The 26,601-nt window shown below is 46.7% G+C and overlaps 1 protein-coding gene across 1 annotated transcript in view; it reads left to right on the top strand.

Annotated features, from left to right (window-relative positions):
• Positions 1-6,621: 6,621 nt before the first annotated feature.
• The window catches only part of PARD6G (par-6 family cell polarity regulator gamma), a gene marked incomplete at its 5' end in the record, with an annotated part of 45,928 nt that continues 25,948 nt past the window's right edge, over positions 6,622-26,601 (top strand). Inside the window, 2 exons of the mRNA XM_084281485.1 lie at positions 6,622-6,693; positions 14,328-14,550. Coding sequence (XP_084137611.1) covers positions 6,622-6,693; positions 14,328-14,550 — 295 coding nt within the window. The remainder of the gene's footprint in view (positions 6,694-14,327; positions 14,551-26,601) is intronic.

Below are 26,601 nucleotides of genomic sequence, written 5' to 3'. Positions count from 1 at the left end.
CAGCCCTTCCCAAGAGCACCCAGCCTGGGCTCCCTCCCGCCTGCCTGCGTTACCACCTCCAGCGCCTCAGATCCCAGCAAGCTGGATCCCTGCTCTGCAGGTAGGAGTTTTCCTAGCCAATTACGAGTCTGAAATATGGAGCAGGTCAAAACCAAATACCGTCATTCCTCCTCCGACACACACACAAGAGAACAGCAACCAAAACCAGTCAGCATTTTGCTGACTCCTCACAATCACCCGGTCTCTGGAGACTGTTTTCTTTTGGCACCCAGCATCCAGAATAACGTCAGATCCTAGCCAGTCATGTGGCGCCAGTGTAGAGTGAACAAAAGCCAAGGCAGCTATGGGAAAAAGGCCATTGTTCCAAAAAAAAAAATTTAAACGATGTCACTCTCCCCCTTAGCAGCATCAATAAAATATCCTTTCCAATGGCGAGTGCTTCTTTCCACTGTTGCCTGTGGGGAGCGTACAAGGCATGCACTGGATTAGTGTGCTTCACAGAGGCTAGATGTTTATCGCAAAACACCACATTTCAGTAAAAAAGGTCCCGTCCCCCTTCAATACTGAGCCAAGCAGTACTGTCCCTTGAAACTGGCGTGAGATGTGAGGGCGTAGGGACAGCAGTGAAGGCCGGAGCAGAGCGTGCATCTTCTGGGAGGGAGGAGAATCAGTCGTGTGCCTCGTTACTGTACTTGCACTTGTTAGGAGTCACCATTTGCATTATGACATCTGCTAGAAATCTTAATTATGGGTTGTGGCCCCACCGGAGTAGGCCCGAACAGATGTAAGAGTTATGTTTCTAATTATCTTAACACCTTTCCGGCAGGGTGTCATAAGCACAAGTTAATTAAGCCCCATGCTAGCCCTGTGGTGCAGAGATAGAAGGATTTTTTTTCATTCTGATTTACAAATGAAGAAGCTGAAGGACCAGCTCACACCCGCTACCCTGTCCTGAAGCCCAAACCTTCTCCAGGTCCTTCTGCCTTAACCACTAGGTGCCTGCCCACTTGGCAGAAGATTTTTACCTGTTGTTGATAAAATTAGCAAACTACATCCTGTGCCCCTGCTGAATCTTAAGAGGGATTTCTTAGAAAGGTGAAAAACATGAGGAGCTTCAACATTGTCCACATTTCTCCCTACCATGGCAAAACAGGCTCGATGGGCATTTGCTCCTTGCCTGTAGGCAAAGCATGCACACCAGTGAGGGCAGGGAGAGGGGCTCTAGCTTCCCAGCCAAATAGTGAGCTCTTTCCACTGGCAAGCATCCCCTGAAAGTGTGTTTTATTTTTCAGATCAGTTTCTGGAAGTAAAAACACAAGAGCAAAACATTAGACTTTCCAGAGCTGTTGAGGGGATCTTGAGCAATAAGATGGAGACATCATGAAAAGGTCTTTAGGGTGACCCAAAGCAGGCACATAGAAATTGAGATAAGCAGAATTAAGCAACTAAAAACCTTTTGCCTCGAGTTCCCAGAAGTCTAGAAGTCTTTGTTAAGCATAACTTGCTGGTGATGATGATAAATATCTGAGGCACCAGCCCTCAGTTTGGAGGAATCTCATAAATTAAATTCTCTCTATTTCACAGTCTATTTATTGTAAAATCTCTCTGATAAAGCGGCCAATACCTAGAGTGCTGAATGCAAGCTCCTTTCGTTCAGAAGTCTTCAGACCATCAGGGGAAAAAACTAGGAAGTCTGTTTCAGTCAAATTTTGATTTTGAGATTAATATTTTTGTAGTCTATTAATTTATGGTGGATTTAGAGGAATTGGCAAAATTGACCTCAAAGACACCTACGTTTAGGAGCAAGTGCTGTAGCACCATCCTGCTCTGTTACTGCTGTACCAGTCAAAACAGTATCTAAGAAAATGCACCTTGACAAACGTGTGAATTATTGTGAAGCCTTTTTTACTGATGTATTGTATTTTGAAGAAAAACTTGCCATGGAAAACTGAGGCTTCTTTGTTGAACTGCTCATGCTGGTGAGCTAGAGGCAGCCCCGTACTTAGGGGGAATGCTGCTGAACAGATGGGATCAGTGTTTTGCACATGATTCTGGAATGCAATAAAATTGTTTGGTTCTGGGAAAGAGTTTTTCCTCCCATTATACCACCAAAATGGCCAAAAGGCCTGATTCTGAAAGCCATGCCCCTGCAAATAATCCTCATTCATGCTTCAGGAAAACGTGAATTATGAAGGAAAAAAGAAAAAGCATAGGAACATCACTTCTGCAGAGACATATTCTGATTTTTCGTATTAAGAAGGTGCAAAGGGGAGCCCACTTTGGAGGAAAACAGATACAAAGAGCCTAAATACATGGTTAACAGCAGAAACACGGGAAGGAAAGTAGGTAAATGCCTCAGAGCTGACAGCCTGAGACAAGTTCAGCAAACTGGGCTGGAGAAACAGTTTCAGGGATGTTATGTGAGATTTCCCTCTTCAGCATCATGACCCAGCAGTCCTTAATATTTCACATCTCTTTTCGCCTTGCAGCGGATGGCAGCGCAGGATGAAGGTTAGGACCGGAGACTACAAAATCGGGCCCTTCATCCGCAGAGGTCAGGGAAAGTCACTTGGACGACAGGCTTACGGACGGATTCTTGGCTGGTATAATTCGTCCCGGCCCCAAAAAAGTCACAGCGAGGCTCTGCTGCTTTGCACCCACTGAACATCTGGCCCTCAGCCTGTGGGAAGAAGGATAAAATGTGCCTCATGCTTCATGCATTTCTAAGCAGCTGCTTTGAAGGACTCCTCACATGGGACTGTGTGCTGTTGCTGAAAGCTCTGGAAAGGATCGATTGTGCACAAGCATTTCAAAACTTCAGCGTTTACAGGGCATGAATGCAAGCTGGAAGAAATCTCTAATGTAGTAAGCTGCTTCTTGGCAAATCTCTCTGCAAATCAGGTGGGTGAGGAAGAGATTATGTCCAGTCCCAGACGATTAAGAGCTTCATGATGCCTTTCCATGCGGGATCTGCTTCACTAGTTCTGACAAGATCAGGTGGTTCCTGCCTGGTACAGCTATGTGCAGCGGTCTGGCAAACATTGGATGGATTTGGCTGTGTGAATATGTGTGACCTCTCCCTCTAATTGTTTTTTTTTTTTTTTTTTAAATCATTATTAATAATCAGGAACTACATCTTTCAATGTCTGTCTTTATCTTAACATGGCAACTGCTCTGGCAGCTCTGCCAAAGAAATTGTATGAAGAACAGGCTTAAAAAGCCATCTGGTAATATTTTTTTTTGGTATGAAGTTTTCAGCTGCAGTTACATTTTTTAGGGATTCAAATCAGTAAGTGAAAGACAAAATTTGTACACCGTGGGACTCCCATTGCTACAACTGTTCCTTGTCATTTTTCCTTACTATCGGGTGATGCCTCTATCCACTTCTGAGAGGGCTTGACCTAATAGCTAGACATGAGACCTTACATGTTCCTTAAAGATGAAATTAGTTTATTTATTTGTTGCTTTACCTTCAAGTCACTTTCCAAATGGAAGTTTTCAGAAATTATACTCTCATTATGATTTTGGTTGTTCCTTCCAGTTAACTGCATCCCATGCCAGGCTGAAAACCTCTCTGTGTTTTTATGAGGAACTGAGACTGAGCTAAGGTTGTACTCTCCTACCTTGTCACCAAAACCCAGCTTCAGCTTCCAGGACTAAAAAAATATGCCAGACAGCATTCCTATGAGTTAAATGGTTACCCAAAATAGAATAAACACAGTTTGCAACTGAAAAGAATTGCAGAAGGATGCCACAGGGCCGGTTTCTCTGTTCCCTAAGCAAGTTAGATACGCACTTGGACCATAAGCATAAGGAATTGCATCTTTAGCAGTTTTCTCATTCTGGCATTAAAATTTAAAATTAACAGTGCTGCTTTTCCTTCAATTTATTTTATTTATTATGATCTGGTCAGCTTATGTCCTTTAGAAAAACACAGCAGAAAAGTTGCTCCCGTATCATTGTGTTTTTACAGCCCATTCTAACTTAAATCACAGTTTCACAGAGGAAAGGTGCTTGAGAAGATAAAGATGATGTCAACTACATAAATTATTTGATAGTGCAGGCCTAATTAGGAGATGTACCCTGTGCTTGCCAACTTATAATTGTGCTTCAGTTTACTGGAGAAGTAGGACCAACTGTAAGAAGGGACAAAGTGAAGCACAGCTTTATACTGGGGGAAGAGAATCAGGCAGACACTCCTGCACACCAGGCCCGTGATAAGTGGTGTCTTTAAATCAATTATTAATTTGGGAAATTTCAAAAAATTGGGGATTAGTGCTCAGGATAAGCAAAGAAAAGATGTTGGTAGTGCAGAGCAGCGTCCCGGAGAAATTCTGGGAGCTGTACAGGCAAACATCCATCTCCACCCTCACTGGTGGGTGCTGCAGTGCAGCTCAGCAGGTGAGGTCTCCTGAGCTACAGCTCTGACCATGGAGTATGTAACAGCACTCAAACCTCATGCAAAAGATTTCCTCGGCTTATTTGATAGCACAGTCATGCAAGAGGTTTCCTTAATGCTTCACCGTTCTGGTAGGGAACCAGCATGGGGATTCCCCACTCCTGAGAGCGAACAGCAACCTCTCTTTGCTGTTTTTCCTATTAAATGAACACAGGGCTCTTGAAGGCCTGAAGGCAAAAGCTCTTAAAAGGGAAGAAAAAGAAGACATTCCCCCAAGAGGCCAGGGACAGTGGAACAGCAGTGGTCTCATCCTGGTGTGGCCATCGCTGCTCCATGGGCAGCATCCTGCGCCATGATGTCCCTAGCTGTCATCCTCTGCAGCCGATAAAGTAAAAGCCATCCCTGCCGTTGCAGGAATGCCAACTTCATGCACAAAAAGCAACAGTTTTCATCCCAACTCTTCTCCTCTTTTTGCCATGCTGCGGTTTGCTTCGCATGTAGAGAAACCAGAACCGGTCTGGCATTGCAGCAGTTCCCCCAAGCCCTCAGGACTTGCTGATCATAACTCCTGCAAATTCAGTGTGGGGAGGGGGAAGATGAATCCTCAGAGGTGAGCCCGGGGTATTTTTTACCTCTCAGAGCACGTAGATGACTGTTGTGAGCACTGACAAGGCATGCAGCAAGTCAGTGAAGTCCCCTGCACACCAAGAAACACAATTTAATCCCTTTAGGTCAGAAACAGGGCAAACAAATTACTGGTTAGCAAAACAGACAAAGATTTAAAGAAATAGTTAAGGGAACGTGATGCCTTTGGCTGGTGACGAGAAAAAAAAAAAAAAGGAAAAGAAAAAGAAAAGGAAAAAGAAAAAAAAAAAGGTGCCTGAGTAACAGCAGTTAAATTAAAACCATCTCGGTGGCTGAAACGTGGCAGGAGTTTGAAGAGGAAAACAGCTGGCAGGAGCAGCAGCTCCCACCATGATGCGGGGCCGGGCAGCCCTAGAGCACACACATTTTTGGGTTCCTGCTCATCAGTGGAGATGAAGTCACTGCTGGTTTCTGAAGGTGTCCTCATCAGGCCTCTGCTCTGCTCCGGAGGTAAGGGTGTAAGCCTGACAGTAGTTTGGAAAAGTAAAAAAAAACCTGAATCTTAGATCAAACCTAATATATTCTATTAACTTTTAACATTATTGTGTTTTTCTGCTAATTAAAGCATACAGTCGGGTTTTCATCCTCTGTTCTACCCATGTGTCCACCTATTTTAGCCTCATCAGTGAGCTACCTGGAGACCAGCCATTCCCTGGACCAGACTGGGGAAAAATGGCTCATCCTAATTTAACACACTAATGGATATTTAGCTCAAATGGGATTTCATTTGACTCAGACACTTGAATTTCAAAAGTCTGTTCATTTTGTGTTTGAAGTCACGGAGATCTGAGCAAAAATAATTGACATTAAAATGCTATTCAGGCTCATTTTTCGGGAGGAAAAAGCGATCAGCTGAGGAACAGCAACAAGAGAGGGAATTTTGTTGAAGCAGCTTCAAAGACGGGGCAGATGAGGAGGAGAGGGCCGGGTATCCATGTGGTGGATGGGGCAGGGCGAGTGACGTCCCCTCAGCTCTCGGGGTCCTGCTTTGGGAAATGGGTCTGTATTCTGTATGAACCCAGCACGGCTTGTATGTCATCATTAGTATTTGTGGTTTTTTTGGTTCACATTTTGCGATTCCCCCTGTGGTCACAGACAGCTGGGTAGGAAAGGGGTTTGTTAATACGGATGGGATGGCGGCGGAGCTTTTGCACTCTCAGGAAGGAGCACGAGATAGCCAAATACGCTTAATAACCACCAGATTCACTTCAAATAAGCTTAAGATTTATTGAAAAAATGTATGAAACTTTGATTTTATTTACTGAAACGATACAAAGTCCAACCCCAGAACGACGGCGCTCGCCCCCCCCCCTCGCGGCTGCCATTTTGAGGGGGGCACAGCCACTGAGGGGCTCGGGGGCGGGGCTAAGACATGCGGGGGCGTGGCTTAGCGGCGAGCGGGCGTGGTTTGGAGGCGGTAGGCGTGGCCTAGCCACAAGGGGGCGTGGCCTGTGGGCGTCCCCGCCGCCCGCCCCGCCGTTGTCCGCCGGCCGCGCGCGCGGGGCGGGAGGGCTCGGGGCTGGCAGCGGCGGCGGCCGCGGGAGGCGATCCTGCGGGGCGGCCGCGGCGTCGGGAAGATGAACCGGAGCTTCAACAAGTCCCAGACTCTGCGCTACCTGGAGTGCAGCGCCGTGGAAGTGAAGAGCAAGGTGAGCAGCGGCGGCAGCGGGGACCGGAGCGGAGCGGGCGGGCGCCACACCACCACCACCGCCGCTCGATCTTTTGTTTCACCGCCCGCACCCCCAGCGCTCGGCGTGCCCGGGCGGTCGGGAAAGCGCCCCCCGCGCTGCCTCGGGGAAAAACCCCAAATGTGGCCGGCTTGGGGGGGGGAAGGGGGCGCCTGCAGCTTCTGGGGAGCCCCCACGGGTGGCACTGGGGTCCTGTGCCCCGAGCTGGGAGCGAGTTTTTAAGCGGAGGATGGGCTCCAGGTGTGGGGAGGGCTGGTTTTGGGGGGTTAAAGGGGTTTAGGGGAAAGCTGGTGGTAAGGGGCCATGGGAGGGCATCGTGCCTGGTGGGGCTGGTGACCCTACAGCCACCTTGTCCTGCACCAGTGGTCTTGGAGCCAGCCTCTGGAAACAGCGACAGATTGGATGGACCTGGAGAAACGAGCAGGGAAAATGAAATAAAATAATATCAAATAAAATAAAACCGAAATCAGCAATAAACCCAGCGAACTGTCGTGCTGCTGTCGGTATCCAGCCCCCCCAGCCCTGGGCTGCGCTGTTTGGTAAGCGCCAGGCCTGTCCCAGCCTGCCCCAGAACGAGAAAGTTGAGTCCCAGAGCTCGCCTGGGCACCCACCCGCCGCCAAGCCCGGCCCCACAGCCCTGCTGGGCAGCCCACGGGGACAGGGGATTGGGGTCTGGGGTCTCTGGACTCCCCCCCGGCATGGAGGAGCCCCTCAAGGTGAGAGGGTGCTGCTGTGGAGCAGCCCCTTCCCTCCTGCACAGGCATAAGGGAACCCCGTGCGAAATTATCAGTGGGCAGTCAGGTGGGTGATGGCCTGAAAACGTGATTTTTTTAATCATTTAGATGTTTTTGACGGGATTGACCATTTTACCGTAGCTGGGTGGTTCCCCCGTAAGGGTAAGCAGCCAGGCAGCTGGTGCGGCGCGTTGGTCACCAGGCAGATGTGGCGCCTCTTAAAAACTGGCCGAACTTTTTCCAGGCTCGTTAAGGATTAGCTGTACCTGGATTTTATTTCTCTCCTTCAAAGGAAAGTTCTTAAAAGTGCCCTTAGTTACTGGAAGGAGAGAGGTTGTGAGGTTCTCAGTACCAGCCTGGATGAGGCACTTCTTTGGCAGTCCCCGGTAGCCTTAAATCTCGTGATTTCTGATGCGTGTCAGGGGATTACTTGAAAACGTAAATGAATACAAAGGGAAGGAGCATCCTGGCAGCCAGCTCTGATTTATCAGCGTCTTTCTTGCACGGTGTGAGCTTTGTGTGCGATGGGATTACAGCTGGTGCAAATGGACTTGTACCTCTCCTGGACCGAGCCTGACCCATCACTCCAGCTGGGCAGGAGGCCCTAAAGGATGTGTCTGCTCCCAATTCCTCTGTCCATAGCTATTTTGATGCCTTGTGATTCTCCCAGCGGGAGCATTCGGAGTGATGGATTCCCTGGCTCCAAATCTTTGCCAAAAGACTAGTTTTGTGGCTCTCCGTAGTGCTTCTTGGTGTATGCCAGGTCAGCTTTTTCCTCTGGGCAAATGGAAGGTGCTTCCCAAGTCTCCTGCTCATTGTGCTGCAGTCGGTGCTGAAGGTGAAGTTGGAGCACGAGCCCTCTGCGTGCATTTGTTCTCAAGCATGGCAGTAATTGTAATTGCAATAGTCTTCTGCTTGAAGCAGTCATCTTCCTTCAGGCTCTGTGCTTTCTCCCTGCCTGTCTCCTCCCCTGAAAGCCGGCCTTATAATCAAAACACTTAAGAGCTTATTGCTGGATGGGAGAGCGGAAGGAGAAAGAGAAACCTGCTTAGAAATTGGCACATGTCATAGGAAAATAATAATTGAATCGTAATTATATCTTATCCCTTTTCTCTTCCCGAGTCTTTCTCAACAGAGTGAATTAGAAGCTCGGTTGTTATCTAGGTGTTGTCTGCATAGCTCAGAATAAATGTTTCAGCCCATTTAGGCAGGATCTGAAGGCACATTATCTCGCTGGCGTAGAACAACTGTGTATTCTCATGTGCCTAGTGCTCCGTGGCTCCCTTCCCCAGCCTGGTGACAAGAGGAGCGAGTGTCTGTTCCCTTTGAAGAAATTACCTCTAATCTCTGAAAAAGGTTTCCAGATGACTCTTTCTCTCCTCTTTACCGAGATCTCCAGGGCAAGCAGTGTGTGGGGATTTCTGTTTGTTTTACTAAGAATCTGGCATGCTGGCAGGAGATTGCAGCCCTATTTTCATCTTCTCTCTCTAGCTCTGCAGAGAGGTTGAAGGCCCCTCTCTCCATGAGTAATCTACCAGAAGAACAAAAACTTACAAAATGGGAATTACTATATGGTAATGCTGAGGCTTCCTCTTTAATTAGCTCCATGCAGTCAATTTTACCTCACCCTCCTCCGATCAAGTGAAAAATAGAGAGATGATTTTCTCAATTGCACATGTAGCTTTTCGAATAGGAGGGTAGCTGTCAGCTGAAGTGTACACTTCTTTTCCAGTCACTTGGATGCTCTGGAGTGGTAGAGGTATGAGATTCCCTCAGGCCTTTAAATGGTAGCTCTCTGACTTGGTTGTGGGGGAGTTTTTGCATTTTAAAGCTGACAGTGTTATGTTTCTGGCTTAAAAGCAGTGCAGAATTATTATTTTTTCCTTCTCCTGCATTATTCTCTGTAAGGTGTATATACCAGCACAAATTAACTTTCAGATTTTCAAAAGGACTCTTGGTTCCCTCCAAAAATAGTCCTTTAAAAAAAAACCCTCTTGTTTAGTTGCTAAACCTTCTTCAAGAATGAAAACTTTCGGTAATGGCTGAGGATTATAAAAGCACAGCTACCTGACTCAAGTGCAATTTTGGATACTTGGTGGTAGATTGTGGCATTTCTGCCATATTAATAGTGTCATATTTTCTTGTATTAACAACTGATTTACAAGTTAACAATGTGACTAACATCCTTCTACTATAAACAAACCCATTAAGATAAATACATCCAGTTAACTATAACCATATTTCTTGTGCTCTCTCCTCCCATCCTGTTTCTTCCCTGTTCCAGTAAGTGGTGGTGTTCAGCTGAATGCTGCTACTGGATTTTGAATAAACTTTTGGTCATATTCCCATGCATACAGGATATAGATGTGACAGTGGTGTGGTCCTTGAAGACAGAGGGCATGCTTGGGGTCAGCTGTGCCCTGTGCTTTTAGAAGTGCCTCACAGATAAAATGGTGTCTTTGGGCCTTGGACATGCTGAAGCATCTCCTGACTCACACACGAGTCTCTTCCCACGTGCTGGGCTGGAGTAACAGCCAAACACCTTGTGGGTGCCTTGTCTGGTGTGCAGCTCGTCATGCTTCATATCAGAAGGTTAAAAATAGCTGTTTTAACCTGAAATGCCCTTTTCTTTTCACTCCAGAAGTTGCTGATGCAGTTCAGATAACCTTAGCGATGTTGCACATACACGTAACGCTGCAGCTCTTACCTTGAAATGTGTGACACCAAGCGGTGTTTTACCTTTACCATTAATGGTAAGAGCAAACTTGCCTTTACCAGTCCCCTGCAAAGCTTTTATAAAGCTCTGCTTCTCCTCTGCCTGGTGTTAACCAAGTGAGAGAGGTCTACAGATCGTCTTTTCCAGCCTCTTGTACTTTGTGTGATTTCACTCTAACCCTGAAAGTCATGCAGGCCTTCTGGAGTTCAAGAAATGTTTTCCATGTGTTGCACTCTTCAGAACTGTTTTGACGTCCTCTAGGTTTAAAAAGATGTCGTCTATTTAAGTTTCTAAGCAGTACTTTAGTTTCTTCCAAGTTCGGATCATGCTTGCCATACCTAGAACACCAGGAAAATAACTGCAGAGAAAAGCCCTGTGACTGGCTGATGGTAACCGCTGGTGTTGAGCTTCAAAACATGGATTGTATGCAAACCAAATGTGGCACGGACTGAGAAAACCACAGTGCTTCCCCTCGCAAATGAAGGCAATATGCCATAGCAATATCGGCTTGAGTCACTCGGGATTTTTGCAAAAAGTGTCAGGAGGAAGATGTCGGGCTGTAAACATTAACCTCTTAAGAGGTCTTGTGTTTGCTCCGTTCCTTCTTTTGATGGATCCCACCTCCAGCTTCTCACCCTTGCTTTCGTAGCCACTCTTATCCTAATGGCTCGGGAGTTTATGACCTGCTCGAAACTTCAACCAACAAGTCTGTCTTTCGGAGTTGGCTTCCGAATTTGAGCCCGGGCACACTGAAACAGCCCTAAAGGGCACTGAGCAAGGGGCCTTTAATTTGCTGAGGTGCCCTGTGAAGCTGAAAAGCTGCTTACAGGCGGAGCCAGAAAGGAATGTCTCCTCTCCGAGGTTAAAATACCTGCGGAGGCTCTGTGGGTCCGGCAGGCTGCTGGGCCAGCCACCTCTAAGGAGTTCTTCAGGGGGCAATGAATAGTGCTGTCCCCAGTAGTCCCTTATCACGCCTCTGTAAGAAGCTTTGTGGGTGCTTAATCGGGGCTCTTGGTAGCCAAGAAGCACTTCCATGGACGGATTGCTCGTCCCTAATTACATTTACAATGCAGGCCAGAAGTTGAGGATGAAACCTGCCTTCTGAGCCATTCCCTGTCTCTAAGGGCCACCCAGCCTGGGGCCATCCCTCTCCCTTCCTCCCTGGCTCCAGGGACAGCCGCTGTGGGACTGGGAGCAGCACGAAGGAGAGCTGGGGGAGACATGGAGAGGGGAGAAAAGGAACAGCAGGGTACAGACAGAGGTGTGGCAGCAGAGCTCGAGTCCCAGCTGAAAACACCCGGCACAAATCCATTTACCTCGTGTCTGCTCCTTCTCACCCTGATCAGGTCTGCCTCAGTCTGAGGAGCTCGCAGGTAGGCAGAAATTACAGTCTGCGAGGCTAAGAGTGTTTGTTTTTCTTTCTGTCCCCGATACTCCATGGGAGAAGTAGGTGGCTAATGTAATTCGTGTTTATTGCTAAATGTTGCCCTTTGATGTCTTATTACAATAGCCTAAACTCGACTCCAGCAATGAGCTAGAGGGATGGCACCTCCTGAACATAGCACTTCTGTTTTCCACCCTGTAAAATTTGTGAAACTTAACCTTTTTCAAAAAGAATAAAAGGTCTGTTCTGCTGGCAGAGACCTCTTCCCTTTTATTTCTACAGAACAGCAGCCCTCCAGGTAAACAAACCTCAAAATCCTGCTACCTCCTCTCCCCCATGCTCTCTTCGGCCCTCCCTGCTGCACCCAGAATTTCTTTCTGAATTTCTTTTCCCTTCAGTCGTGCTGAGCTCTGTCAGACTAAATTCTCTTTAAGTTCCCTCGGACCCTCCTGTCCTCTGACTCCTGCAATAAGGGGGTGCCGTATTTGCGTTAGGTAAATAGGTCGGAGTGATTTACTTCATGATGGAGGGCTAATCGGCTTGTTAAAGCTGTTGGTTTGTCAGGCAGCGTAACACGGTATTGTTCTGGCAGAGGCTGCTGGCAGACACCAGTCCTTGTGTCTCTGCCTTTCGAGTGATACACGAAGGATGAACTTTGTTTGTGGCTGGCTCAGGAAAGCAGACGGTCGTCTTGGCTGTCTTGGCAGAGCCCTCATTGAATGTGTAGTTTCTGGAAGACCCGTGGCGGGGGTTATCTTGAAATCCCGGCTGAATACAATGCAGAGCACCCGGTCCTGAGCCGTGTGGCACTGCGAAACCTATTATCACCGCGATACTCACTATCAGCCTCATTAGGGAGGATGAATGAACAGTCAGGGCTGAAGCATTTTGTTCCTCTTCTGAAAAGCCCCACTGACAATGGCTGCTGCCTGTGTATATGCCCAGGGTAAACTCATCAGCTACACCACGACTGCAGCAGGGCTAACCTTTAAACAACACGGCATCAGCTGCGCTATCTGCCAAAATCCCTTTTGAAGGGGCTCTGTGTTTTCCTACAAGCGAGCATTTACCAGGGCACATAGCCTGGCACGATGCCGTGGTGCCTAAAGGAACCCCACGCTCCTGCCAGGCAGGAGGTGAAGCCTCCAGAGATCTTGTTCCTGCCTCTTGGGTTTGCCATGTAGGTGCTACTCTTGTCATGGGAAGATGGCTTCTTCTCTTCTGAATCCATGAGAAAGAAAGCTTTAAGATATTTCTGTTTGAAAACTACGTCAGCTTTCTGTTGGTTTAAAAAGTTGTTGCTCAGATTTTCTTTTGGAGAGGAGCAGGGGGTGGAGGACAAAGAGGGACTGTTTCTCCTCCATTGGAACCAGCTGTGGGTTGCTCAGCTTTTGTGCCTTTGGATGGGCATCCTGAACTGAAATCCAAACTGGAACCAGCCGTCAGTATCACAAACAAGCGGCATAGTTTGACTAAACAGGCTTTCGGATGATCACAACTAGGCTTTGATGCCGAAGAGTGGGATTTTCATAACTGCGGAAATAATTTGAGAACATGCTTGCACCCAAAGCTGGTAGGGCTTTGCTTTTTTTTTTTTTTTTTTTTTTTTTTTTCTGCTCGAAGATGATCCTGGCGATGATTCGGGCTTTTGTTAGTCTCAGCAGAAGAGTGGCTTGCATATGGAAGTTGATTTAACAACTGCAAACCTCTAAGCGAGGTTTTATGTATATGTTGGATAAGCATGGATTTATGGATATGGTTCTTTGGGAATGAGTTAGTGTGATGTAGAGCTTCAGCTGGTGAACAGTAGATTACTAGTACTAAACCATCTAAGCTATGGAAAGAAATTTACCAGAAGGATGATTTAAGCTACCTTAAGTTTAACTGCCTGATTTCTCTTAGATGCCTAAAAGCAGTTGAATGAAGTTTCACTTCATTCATTCCCATGGTTGGAGAATCTCATTGTTTCCTCCTGCTCTTAGTAGCCTGCTTGGTTTCTGATAGCAGAGATAAAGCGAACTGAAGTGTTTTCTGCCATCAGTTCCTGACTTAAATACATGAAGTTATTTTAAATAAAACATTTTCAATTATCTTGTGCCACCCCCCTTCTTTTTTTTAATAGTCACTTATGAAGCTTCAGGAATAAAAGCTGGTGCAGTGGCAGAAGGTTTAAACCTGTAAAAACTCATTTAAAATAAGAACTTCCCTCATCCAACATGGATACCAGGAAATTCTGGGGGCATGGAGAGGGAGTGTAACTTGCTAATAGCAGCCTGTGCGCTCGCATACCACACTTCTTTAAAGGTCTTGTGGTTGGGATCCCGGTGGTATTGATAGAAAACGTGTAAAGAATTCTTATTAAGGTTGTTTGAATAGCTGAGTAATTTCTTTTGAAAGCAGTAGGGTGAACACTTCTGCTTCAAAGAGTGGTTCTGTGGATGCCCGAGATGATGGTAGTGAATGATGGAGCTTCAAAGCTAAATCCTGCAAATCCTCTGGGATGGCAACTTAAAAGGAAGCATATGCTTTAAATATTAAGGTGGCACATGGGAGCATACCTGTTGTCAAGCAGGGTGGTGTCTTGGTAGCCATGGTTTTATTCTAATGGGAGGACTTTAAAGGGTATTTGTAGACTTGAAGGCACTGACATGTGGCTGTATTTCTCATAGAAAGAGATGTGTACCACGATCAAGTGTCAAACTAGAGCTCTGGGCTGTGAAGATGTGTGATAGCAGACACTCTTTGTTGTTTTCTCTTGCAGTTTGGGGCAGAGTTCAGAAGGTTCTCCCTGGACCGCTACAAGCCGGGAAAGTTTGAAGACTTCTATAAACTAATTCTCCACATTCACCACATCGCCAACCTGGAAGTGATGATCGGATATGCTGACGTGCATGGAGACCTCCTCCCCATTAACAACGATGACAACTTCTTCAAGGCCGTTTCAAGTGCCCATCCGCTGCTCAGGGTTTTTATACAAAGGCAAGGTAAGACACAAAATTCGTTTCAGTGCCTTGGCCAGTGCTGGGACAAGGTGAAGAGCAGATCTGTGGCCTTTATTTAAAGGCTGAGATGACACAAGAGGGATGTGGGACCCCTTCCACTTCTTAGGGTCACAGGCTGTTCTTTCGGACACCTTGTTACAAGCATGTAAAATGACATGACTTTAGGGCAAGCAAGGGTATGGCATTGATGCCTGTCAGGCGTTTGAGGGATAGCGTGCTGCGTGTCATCCATTATAATCAGTGTCACATCTAAATCATTCATGGCTGTATAGCATGTGAATGCACACAGATCTGTTGTTATTTAAAAAAAAAAAAAAGTTATGTCACAAATGAATTCTTGTTTGATTCTGACCTGGCAGACAGCTGATAATTTCTCTTCTGTCCTTAAATAAAGGAGTGCTTATTCTTCCCTTTTTGAAATCATCAGCCAAGTGTTGGGCAGAATTGCCTGAATGTCAAGGTGACTTCAGATTTGAGCAGCTGCGTTGTTCTTGTCAAGCTTTTATTGCAGATGTCTGGAAGTAGACCCTGCCTTCCCCCTAAAGGCTGTGTCTGACAGTTGCTTCAGACGAGGGTTGCTTTTTATAACGAGTTGTCTTCCTGCAGAACTCCTTCAGTCCCAGAGGCAGCCGGCGCTGTGTTAACACTGCCTCCACAGTGTGTGCAGTCAGGTAGCGATTTATAGCACAGGGTTTGGAATTAGAATCTGGTCAGTGGCAGAGTCAGAAACGAGACTTGATCTGTGGTTTTGAACAGTCATGTAGCTTTTTGGGGCTGGGCTCTCTGCTGTGTGTGTTCTTGTATTGATGGGGATTTAGCAAGAGGCTCCAGCCTGCTCCCTGATAGGAGCTGGTGTAGCCTGTGGTTTGCTTCTGTGTCATCAGATACAGGCAGAGCTGTGTGGCCCTCCCCATCCAGAACATGTTGTCTGCCTCTTTCTTTCGGATGAAAATAAATGCAGTGGGGAAGAGGATCCAGACCAGTTTCTTTTGTTTGTGTGTCTGTCAGATGAGTGGGAACGTCTGTGAAAGAGGACTTGGGTTGGTAGCTCTCCTTTCTGGTGCAGGAAACGCCGAGCTGGATGACAAGACCTATTACATCTCCTTCCTGCAACGCCTGTTAGGGCTTGTGAGTGTTCGTGGTGGGTCAGGTCATGAGAAATTGCTTGCATGACTGTCATGCCTGCATCAGCTCAAGTTTATTCATGTGTCTCTGGATCAGTCCTGTTCCAAACGCAGCAGTCCTTGCTCCGAGCAGACCGCTGGAAGCCTTGAGTATCCCTAGTGGCACTGGGAGAGGAATTGCCTCCAAACTGCTGGACACACAAGCAGGCGAGTAAGAATACTGTTGGCTCCGTGTGGGGAAGATGCTCCCTCCTCTTCTTCAGCAGGAAATTGTATGCTAGTCAGGGAGGTTTCTAACTTGTAACCTTAATGGAAAAGGCGCCTTTAACACAGGACTCCTGTGGCTAATGCTTGTGGATGCTTCCAAACCACCTCGTACATTTCCTTTTATGAGAAGAGACTTGGAGGAATTGTTCCCTTCAAAAATAGCAGGAGTGCCTGAAATTTTATCAAATCGTGTTTGTTTTTCCCTCCTTTGCTCCACCATAACCCCCCCTGCACACACAAACACAGTTTTCCCTTTCTTCAGACCAAGGTGCTGGTCCTTCTGCTGGAGAAGGAGGGGAGCAGCCCCTTTCCCAGCGAGCAGGAAACCATTGTGCCATCCTGGGGAATGCGGTGTGTCCGCTGTGCTTCAGCTCACACCCTCAACTCGGGCTGCGGAGGTGGGAAATTAAGTCAACAGGGATGCCAGTAAAACACGAGGCCGGTCCTCCGACTTCAGTGGAGGCTGCAGGGCACGGGCTGTGCGGCTCGCTGGGCCGTGGATCGCTGCTCTTCCGTAGGAGAAGTCCTCGGGGGTGGCTGCCAGAGGCTGTTCCCGCAGTGCTGTTGAGCAGGGAGGAAACTGGGCAGAAGCGTGTGGACGTGGAACAACTGAGTAGCCCAAGTTGAGGTCCTTTTCTAGCCGAGCGGGCTGTTTATCAGCTGCGTGATTAGTCATTTGGGCTGTTCTCATAGCTTATAGCTGGGCTATCCTTTCTCTTGTCAAGGGGCTTATATAACGATGATAAACCAGCTTAACTGTTTGTTACCAGGGGGACAGAACTGGGGACAATAATCAGGCAACAACTCGCTAGTTTGATTTATTTTATTTTATTTCAAATCTGAGCTTAGTCTTGCACTTAAATTCAAAAGCACTTCCCTTATTTGTCCTGAGGCCATGTGCCTGTGAGGCTGGTGTCTAGGTATGGGATAGCTGTCTTAATCTATGTCCTTGTTTTTTTTATTTTATTATTTTTTTTTCCCACACCTGAGCCCCCAAATTTTCAGGATCACAGTAGCTGTTCTTTCTTCCCGGCAGGGAAATGTCCGTGCTTATAAGCCAGCCTTTTTATTAAGAACTGGCTTTGCTGTTCCCAGTGTGCCTGCGACAATCACTGCAGATGCTTTTTGGGGTCTTGAGGTCTCTGGGACATCTGACGGTTACATTTGAGCGCGCTCAGCTGTGTCAAGTTTTTATAGCTGGTAGTGATCCATCTGCACAAAGTATGTGTTGCTCTTCCTCCCCCCTCCCCTCCGACACCAAATTACAATGCAGATAAAAATCCTAATTAGACAAGCAGGCTATAAAAAGAAAAACAAGCCAGTTTTCTTTCGACTTGCTTTCCCAGGCTACAGCATGGGCTGTGTCCTCAGCTGTTGTAAACTGATGTGGCTCTTGACTTCATTAGCACAATAGCGATTTATATCAGCTGATGCTTCCAGCCCAAGAATTTACTCACTTGGCTGTGACTGGTGTCAAACATACCCAGAACCCTGCGTGGAAGATGCCTGCTGCTGGGGAAAGGACGGATGCACCAGCGACCTCAGAACAATGCGAGGAATTATGGATGTGTTCGACTTGCTCCACAATAACTGAGCTCTTGTACTCTGGCCAAGACCTGCATGAAGGAAAGGCTTATCTGTTGATGCAGTTCTTCATCAGTGTTGCAAGACTTCGTTTGTTCTGTGTCTGTTTTAAACTACAGCTCTTGAGAGACGCAGTATTTAATACAGCAAAAATTAAAAGTATAAGCTCTGTATTCAAGTAGAAACGAACTAAAAAAAACAAATGGGTCAGTATTACATAGTGTGACTGCATTACATTTTTTCTTCTATGATTAAATGGAATGACATTACTATCAAATCTTGTTTTAATGCCTGTCTCCTGGAGGCAGAGTGTGTTCAAACCAGGCTGTTTTGGGGGCTCTGAAACAGAAGGGAGTGACCAACAGCAGAAGCGTTATGACTCCTTCATCGTAAACCTGCCTGAAATGACTCCTCAGGCTTTGCAAGCAGATCATCAGGATTTAAGTGAAGATGTACAAGACAACAGATCCCAGATTTCCCCTCTTTTGCTTGAGATACCAGCTATGGTGTGCTTAATCTAGTGAGGTTAGGAGCTCCGGGAGGTGTTGTGTGTAAGGACTGAGATGGTGCTTGTGGCTGCTGCAGGCGTACAGCTGCTGATAATCTGAATCAGCATGCTTATTGCTGTGGTTCTTAAGCAACTTCCATAAACACAACAGTAAACTATGGGTGTTGGGGAGCTTAATTAAGCCTAAAACAGAATCCAGATCAAACTCACACTCTTTCCATTAATACAATTAATTTTAAAGCTTCCTAAAGGTTTGAATGGTTATGTAAGTATCCTACGGGTAGGGAAGAGGTGGAGTGCTGGAGTGTCAGATGCTGGAGCTGTATTTCTGCATGTTTTCAAATATCAGGCTTCCTATGGGAACAGAAAAGAAAAAGAAAGCCCTAAGAAGCTGAAGAGCATTCAAACAGAGCAACTAAACCTAAAACACTCTATAAAGCTAACCAGAACAAGGCCTAACATAATAATTTAGTTAATGCCACAAATGAACTGCAGCTGTTAATTGAGGTGGCCTGAAGCTAGAGGAGGCTGGTGTCTTGTAGTACCTTTATTGTCTTGTATTTTGCAGTCTGGAAAACTGATAGTGTGTAAAAAGCCATTAAGTCCCATCTTCAGAGACTCGCTATTAAGTGTCTGCTCTTCTGTAGTTATATTTTAATAGCCTATTACTGTAACAGTAAACCAGCACATCGAACACCAGACCTTGCTTTTCTCCTGGAGTGGTTAGCGCTGCTGTCTACCATCAGTTCTCACTTAAAGCTCAGTCCAAAATCAACAGGGAGAAATGTGTGCTGACCAGGCTGCCTTTTGGATCTGGCCTTGAATTTGGCTCGTTTTAATGAGTTTGGAAAAAGCTAATTTTCCTCTGCAGCGTGCAGTGACTGATGTGTTTAAACTGCTGTGCCATGCAGCAGAAAGTTTCTTCTCTGTGTGCAGAAGCAGATAAATAGCTCTGCAGTTTTTATTTATTTTTACCTGGCAAAGTTCTGTTCTGCTTGAGGTACCCACATCTGTGCTTAGCTGTCTTGTTTTAGAAAATCGTAGCAATCGCAGCTATGAGTTTTAAAATAAAAATGTGCTAATGGGAATCGTGCCCAGGTCTGACTGCAAAACTGATGGTGGGTTGTTTTATTGTCTTTCATACTCTAAGCAGATAATCCTCAGGAATGGTGGTTGGCTGTCTAACCACATGTGTTAAGCATGAGAACTGGCTTTGAGGCACCAACTAAAATTAAACCTATTTTCAGCTATCTAAAACCCTTAACTCTCGGCTTAGGCTTCCAGAGGAAAAGCTGAAGTCTTCCACGTCGTTTTGGTTCTTCAGTAACCTTCCTGTTTATTTTACAGCACAGGCGTTAACTTTATCACCTCGAAAGGCTGTCCTGAACAAGAGTAGGGTGGTTTTACTGCTCTCAGAGGCACCTGATATATTAAATGATAAAGCAGGTAGCAGCTCATGTGGAGGGGAATCCTGAACTGCTTCTGGTCTTGCTCTTGGTTGGGCTGCGCAGATTTTCAAAATGTTCTTCTGCAAATTGGAGGGAATAAAATTAAAGGTAAGGGTGCAGAGAAGGTGACTTGAGACTTGTATGCCCTTGTAAAAGAGGGAGGAGAAGCCACTGCTCTGGCACTTGGTGCAGTTCATTGACGAAACAGAAGATGCAGCTCTTCTGCTCTCCAAACTGTCCTAGGGCTGCCACCGTGTCTCCTCTGCCCTGGCTTGGGTGTGACCCAGTGTCTGAGCTCTCTGAGAGAGCTCTTTGGCAGAAAACCAGTTGTTCTTGTGAGGCACCAGCGTGGGATGGGCAGGACGGCCGATTGAAGTTGCCATGAAGCCTCAGCTTCCTGGGAGGAAGCAGTTAGCAGCAGCGTTGCCTGTTTCCAAAGTCTGCAAGCACTGTAAAAGGAGGAAAAAGCTTCTTGCCTCAGCTTTGACGAGATTAGGGAAGGGTGGTAGATTTCATGCTAATATAATAGGAATTGCTGCTGGGCTTAAACCCTTTCATGATTTTTCTCAGAAACATCTCTGTGTTTGAGCTGGAGGGGTCTTTGCTTGTTAAGCCAAGTAATCTTTGTCCCACTCGAGTCCTTTGATATCTGAAGATAAGTAAAATGCAGCTGTTTGTTTCACTGAAGTCTGGCAACAAATTACTGGAGCTCCATTGCCCCACCTTTCATGTGCAAATGATGAGACCGGGTAATCTTTCAACTACTTTATTAAGCATCTTTGAAAGCATTACGTTTTATCTGGCTTGTCAGACATAAACACAAAACAGCCCTGGATTTTGTTTTTGGCATGGTTAGCAATACCTGGTGGCTGAGCAGAGCCAGCACAAGGCTCCTTGAAAACTCCCTTTTTGGAGTATGTGGATATTTGGTTTTCATCTGCAGCCAGAAGAGGTGGTGAGCAAGAATTGTAGGTGATAGGCGAGGAGAGCACGTGGAAATTGTGTTGCCTGCAAATTGGGTTTCTAGAGTAAATCTGAAACTTGTTTTACAGTAAAGGTTTCACTGGGCGCTGTATAAATGTTGGTAGCTGCACTGTACACTAGGGATGCAGCAAAAGCCTTGTGAAAATGCTGCTGTGCTGTAACTGGCAGAAAAAACTTGTGGCACTTCTGTACTAAAGCTACATGGGGCTTGCTTTTAGTTGCAAAGTTTAGTAGCTTGATAATGAAAGCATATTAATAATAAAAATTATACTTTAACTGCTACAGCTGATTGCATTTAAATTGCGTTTAGCTGGCACCGGCACCACAAGCTCAGCTGAAGTTAGGCTGAAGGAACTCATTTACGGGGGAAGCTCGTGCAGCCTTTAATAAGAAACTCTACTCAGCTCCATGCTTGGCTTTCGCTGGTGAGCCGCGTGAGAACAAGTAAATAACCAGTCTTTTCTTTCATTCCTCACTGCCGTGCGTGTTGTCTTACAGTTGCAGATTGCTGCTGTGACAGTGCTTAGAAAAACAAGACAGAAGGACTCCCCCAGTTATTCCCAATGATGTCTACACAAAGACATTCTCTAGGAAAATTATCGTCTTGTTTGTACTGTTATAATCTTGTTTTCTTCCTTGGTCTGGCCCTTTTAATTTAAGATAGAGAATCTGCTCTAACAGGTGGCTTGACCATACAAAAACATCGGAGAGGAAGGCTTGTCAGACGATCCTCTCCCGGTGAGGTCTCTGCGAGGGAATTTTCCACTATTTATATTTCCCTACCTTAGCAGTCAAAATACAAGATTCTGCTTCCTGCACATGGCTCAGGTTTTTTCCTGTCCTGCCTAGCTGTCATTTCCGTTCCCAAATGATGGAAACAAGTACGACAGCGTGCGGATAATGATGAAAGGCACTTGCCAATCTCCTCTTGACACAGGCGGTGGAGTTCACCTGAAGAGACCTCGCACGCTCAAAGCAGCTTTCATGTGGCGAGGGAGGATAGATAGCACAATGCAGATGCTTACGTTACCTCGGGATTCAGGCCGCTGGGAAGAGGCTTTCTGTTGAATTTCTGAAGTGCTCTAAAGGGCTTCTGACAACTTAATGTGTGGGTGCACTCCTGCACCGCAAGCAAGTGTGCGGTGTTGGATGCTTCTGCGAGCTGTTCGTAGTAGGCATCGAAAAGCTAACTTACCTAATTGAAAATATAACTCTAAAAACCTACCTAATTGAAAATATAACTCTAAAAACCTCAAAAATACATGCTTTTTAAAAGTGAAAGCTCCTCTTTTGTCTTCTCATTGCCTGTGGTGTTAGGATCGCGCTTCCCCAATGTGACTGTCAGCTTTAATAAATCTGCACCAGAACTCAGGATATTCAGTTCCAAGGGGAAAAGCGGTGTGGGGACAGCTGAAAGACCTCTTTCTTGAGCCTGTCCCTAACGAAGAGCTGCTTGGATCTTATTTTTTCCTCTGTGCTATGTTTAGAGTAGCAAAGAATCCCGGAGGAATACTGAGGAAACTATTAACCTAGAAAACTTCACTGTTCTTGCTCTTCAGTCCCCTGCTATATCCTAACACCAAGTAACCTCTAAAAGCTTCACATGAACAACTTCCACACCACTCGTCTCCTCCTCCTTTCTCCCTCCTTCATTTTCCTGTATTTTTTCTGTCTCTCTGGTTTCTCCCCCTTACTGTTTTTTTTTTTTTCTTTTTCAGCTCTCTGCTTTCTGCTCCTTATCTTAGTTTTGATTTGTTCTGCAAGGCCAGTGTGTTTGTGGGTGAAAACACCCTGGTGCTGGTACCTGGTATTCCAAGCATTAGAAGAAAGCTTGGAGAGTGTTAGTAGCAGTGGAGCAGCAGTGACAGAGCAGGTAAGGAAATCAGAATTAGTGAGGAAAAACCGCCCACAGTCGGGGTCTTAAATTTATTTGTTCTCTGCTTGTGCCTTGGATTAGAAATAATAGAGAAGTTGGGGATTTAAAAATAAGCAGCGTGAGTCTTTGAAGGAGAACACTTATCTACGTTTATTTCACTAATGAATAAGAAACTCTGTAGTGCCTGGTCACTGTGAAAATTGGAGGGCTGGTGGAAGGCAGTGTCCGAGCACGAAGAAGTCGTGGAAGGTCTCCAGCAGCAGCAGGCTCTGAGGGTGAGTTTCTGCCTCCTCCTCCACTGCAGGTGGCCAAGGCTGCTTCTACTGAAGTGGAGGTACCAGGATTTGAGAAGGCTTAAACCTGTTTTAGTCCTCCACAGGTACCAGGGAGGTGTGATGAGAGGAGGTCTGTCACTTCTGACATCTCGTTGAACGCTGATGACAGCCGGTCTGGGTTGTGCCTTAGTAGAGAGTGGAGCTAAAGGTGTATATACACAGAATATCAGCAGGAGATGTGACAGTCTTGTTATGCTCACATTATTTTTGCTCGCTTAAAAGTGCACTGGGAACGTGTGCAATGTAATCATTGATTTTCTGTACCCACTTCTGGCTGAGTATTAGAGAGGAGAGGGTAGCTTACAAGGAGCCAGCTTAACATTTGTGCATCAAGCCCTTGGGACGTGCTCTCTCCTCAAGCTCGAATCATCTTTACAGCTACAGAGGACCTCTTTATGGTGGATTTGACCTCTCAGAAAACATGAGATTCTTGTTTCCAGTGTTAAACTAATCTGGATCCTTCAGTGCTGTGGCTGAAAGGCTGCTTCTTCATCCGTTGGGTTGTTTCACGAGGGAGTAACTTTTCCATGTGGGTAACCACATCGTGTCTTCTTTTATCGGGCTGTCATACCTCAAAGGTTGTGTCCTAAGGGTTCCCCCTAGATAATAACCGAGGCACAAAGAGTGCTGATGACCTGCTAGCGAGCCTTGCATTTGCAAGGGTAACTGAGCTAACGCTGGTCATGATTTCCATTAGGTCTGCCTAACGCCTCTTCTTGTGTAAATAGGACAAGCCCGGGGGGCGCAACAGGTTCTTCTTTGTTTTAGTTGACTTCAGTAGTGGTGTGGCTGGTGCCTTTGTGACCTCTCGGAGGTATCTGGCCTTGCACTGGGCCATCATTACGAAAAACAGGAAACTTTGTGTTTAGCTTCACTCTTCTGTCCAGGTCTCGTGTCTTCTGCTGTTGAAAGCAAAGGTATATGAGAGTATTGAGAAACTTCCCCTTCCCCGTTTTTTGGCTGATCTCAAAAAACAGAGGGGCTTCAGAGGTTATGTGACAGCATTACCTGGCAGCTCTGGTCACACCATGGAGTTTGGGACCTTAACTTTTCTTGCATTAAACTTGTCGGTTATGGGGATCTGTTCCTGGCATGCCCCACCTGGAGTGGAAGTTCAAGCAGCTTGTGCATTGAAGGCCTTGCATGCTGCCTTCACCGTACCTCAGAGGCATGCAGTGTAGTGAAGAAATGCAGTAACTGGGGCGTTATCCAGGTTCTCTGCTAGATCTCTGCTGTCCCTGTGCCGCAGAGCACTCTGAGGTGGCTTGCCATGTCATCCAGAGGGGGAGCACTGAGAGAAGCCTTGGCTGGATATCCACGGTGGCTTAGCATATGCTGCTGTGGGCACTGGTTTGGCAGCACCCCAAAACCCACGTCCCCTCCCCGAAATGTTCCCAGAAGCAGCTGGCCACAGGAGCCAGCTCCCGGGCTGCAGATCGCAGGAAACAGCTTGCTGCAACAGCCGCATCTTCCTTTGCTCAGATGACCCTCAGCAAGGGCCCGAGCCACCTGCATCATCGCTGGGAAGCGTGTGGTGTTGGCAAGCACCAGGAGGGATGTTGCTGGTGCGCACAGAGACCTGTCTAACCATGGGCTTCCACCAGCATCCAGCCCCAGACAACACCAAGAGATGGTATTTGAGCATCCCTGAAACCAATTTTCCAGCCCTCCCTCTGGCTGCCTGGAGTAAAGCCGTGCAGCAACATCTTCCTGAGTGTGTGGGTTGGGATTTTTGTTTGTGTTGCCTTTTGTTTTCCTGTTTTTTTTTTTTTTTTTTTTTTTTTTTTTTTTTCCCCAGCACCGTAGCTCGGTCGGTCCGTGGCGGCTGTGTCCCACACCCTGCTTCTCACGCGGTGCGTCCCGGGTTCCCAGGGCCGTGTTGCATCACGAGGAAGTGCCGGAGCAGCAGCGCGGTGTGGGTGCCTTTCTGCCCCGATGGGTGTCACACGGTGCGTGGGTAGCACGCTCCCTCCGGAGTCCTGTCGGTCTGGTTTATGGGCGGGGGTGCTTATCTTGGAGGATCGCAGTTACCAGCTCCATCCGTCTTCAGAAGTGGTACTGCCTCTGCCCCAGCCTTCCCGTCGGCTCCACGTGGATGTCCCAGGAGAGCTGAAGCAGAGGTGTGAAGGAGGTGCTTCTACGTCTGCATTGGCAACCAGGTGTCCCTGCCTCGCAGACCTCCTGGCACTCCAGAGGCTGCCTGCGTTGGCAATGAGTGTTGCTGGAGAGCTGCTTGTGCGTAGAAATAACTAGGGGAAGTTGCATCCCTGCTGAGGAGGACTCACAGCGGCAGGGAATGCTGTTAGAGGTATTTCTGGAGGTGTACACCCGCCTGAAGTGTCATGGATATTGGTCCATGCGTGAAGGAATCCCTCTCCTCTCAGACGTGGTGCCTGTCTACAGTGCGTGCAGATAGCTCTGCGAGCTGGCCCGATGCACAGCTGCCAGAAGTGGCACACGTGGTTCAGAGCAGCAGGGAGGAAGAGTTCAGGAGGTCTTGTCACCATGCAGCTGTTAACTCACACTTAAAAAATGGGCTCAGTAAGGACTTCAGTTCCAAATTCACACACTCTGTGTTATCAAGCTTCCTAGGTCTTTTGCCAGAATACGTTTTTTATATGGTTAAAACACGAATAATTTTAAACCAAAGGTGTGAGTCTGATGATTACCAAGTTCCCAGTTCATACAAGTGGTGTGTGTGCCTGCCGCTGGTGGCACAGTCACTCCTGTGTAACGTAGTCACCTCCGTGATAATGCATGTGAGCTTTTGTGATGTGCAGACTTCTGTCTTCCCAGCAACACGAGGCAGGTAGGCTTTCTTTTTCTTTCTTTTTTCTCCCTATTTTCTGTCTTGTGGTGGGCAAGTTACACGCCTAACTTCTTACCATCCCGCTGAAAGGTAGGTGAACAGCATCTGCACTGGCCTGATAAATTGTGATATTTTGGGGTCTTAAAGATACTTCAGATCCAATGAGTCTCCTTATCTGTTAAAATTGGGGTGCCGAGTTCAATCCAAACCTTATAAAAACCGCAAGAAGCAGAATAGTTCTGCCAGCTTTATTTGGAGGATTCTGCGTGCATCTCTCTGGAAATGCTGATTTATAGGAAGGAAAGGAGTATTATATTTTGACTCTGGAAACTGTGGATTTCTGCTTTCTTTAATAGAGAAATATGCACAAGGAGTCCAGGGTAAATGCATTACCCCCTGTTGCTCTGTGGGGTAAAACTGGAGAGCAATGTCACTGTCCATAGCCACTCAGTAAGTTTTTCAGCCAGTCCCTCTTTGAAGAACTTATAATTTTTAAATGATCTTCATTTGTCTAAAAACAAAACAAACAAAAACCACCCCATTTTTTTTGCACGTTCACTAGCTTCTGCTGGGAGGTGAGATACCAGCACCTCAAATAACAACCCTGGCCTTAAGCAAGCATTTCCTAATGAAGTTGCTTGACTCACCAGCTAGTGGGAATAGCAGCCTAGCTCCACTTTACTTGCAGGGAAAGGGTTCCCTGGGAGAGACTTTACAAAGGCTTAACGAAATTCTCTGGATTTTCACTAGTCTGCATTTTTCTCCGGTGGCTGGGATGTAATGTGCTGGTAAATTGGGTAAACTCGGGGCTTGAGGTCCCCTCCTAAAGTGCTCTGTGCAGCTCTGTGGTCCTTCCTCAGAAAGGGGGGAGAGACCTAATATTGGAGTGCTGCCACCGTGTCTGCTGAATCATGACCATGAAAACCGCTGAAGGGGGTCTGTGCTAAATAACAGGTGTTGTCTGCCAATGGTTATTTTTGGTGGTTTCAATTACAATCCTCCTTTCTCCAGCGACCGCACTGGTGTTTGTGTAAGTGGATGCTGAATTGCAACAGCGAAGCCACTGAGTACCTAAGCCAAATCCGAAGAAGAGTGGAC

The sequence above is a fragment of the Netta rufina genome (genome assembly GCF_964035555.1).
Source record: "Netta rufina genome assembly, chromosome: 2".
NCBI lineage: Eukaryota > Metazoa > Chordata > Aves > Anseriformes > Anatidae > Netta > Netta rufina.
The sequence above is the reverse complement of the archived record's forward strand: the minus strand, read 5'-3'. Positions and strand labels throughout refer to the sequence as shown.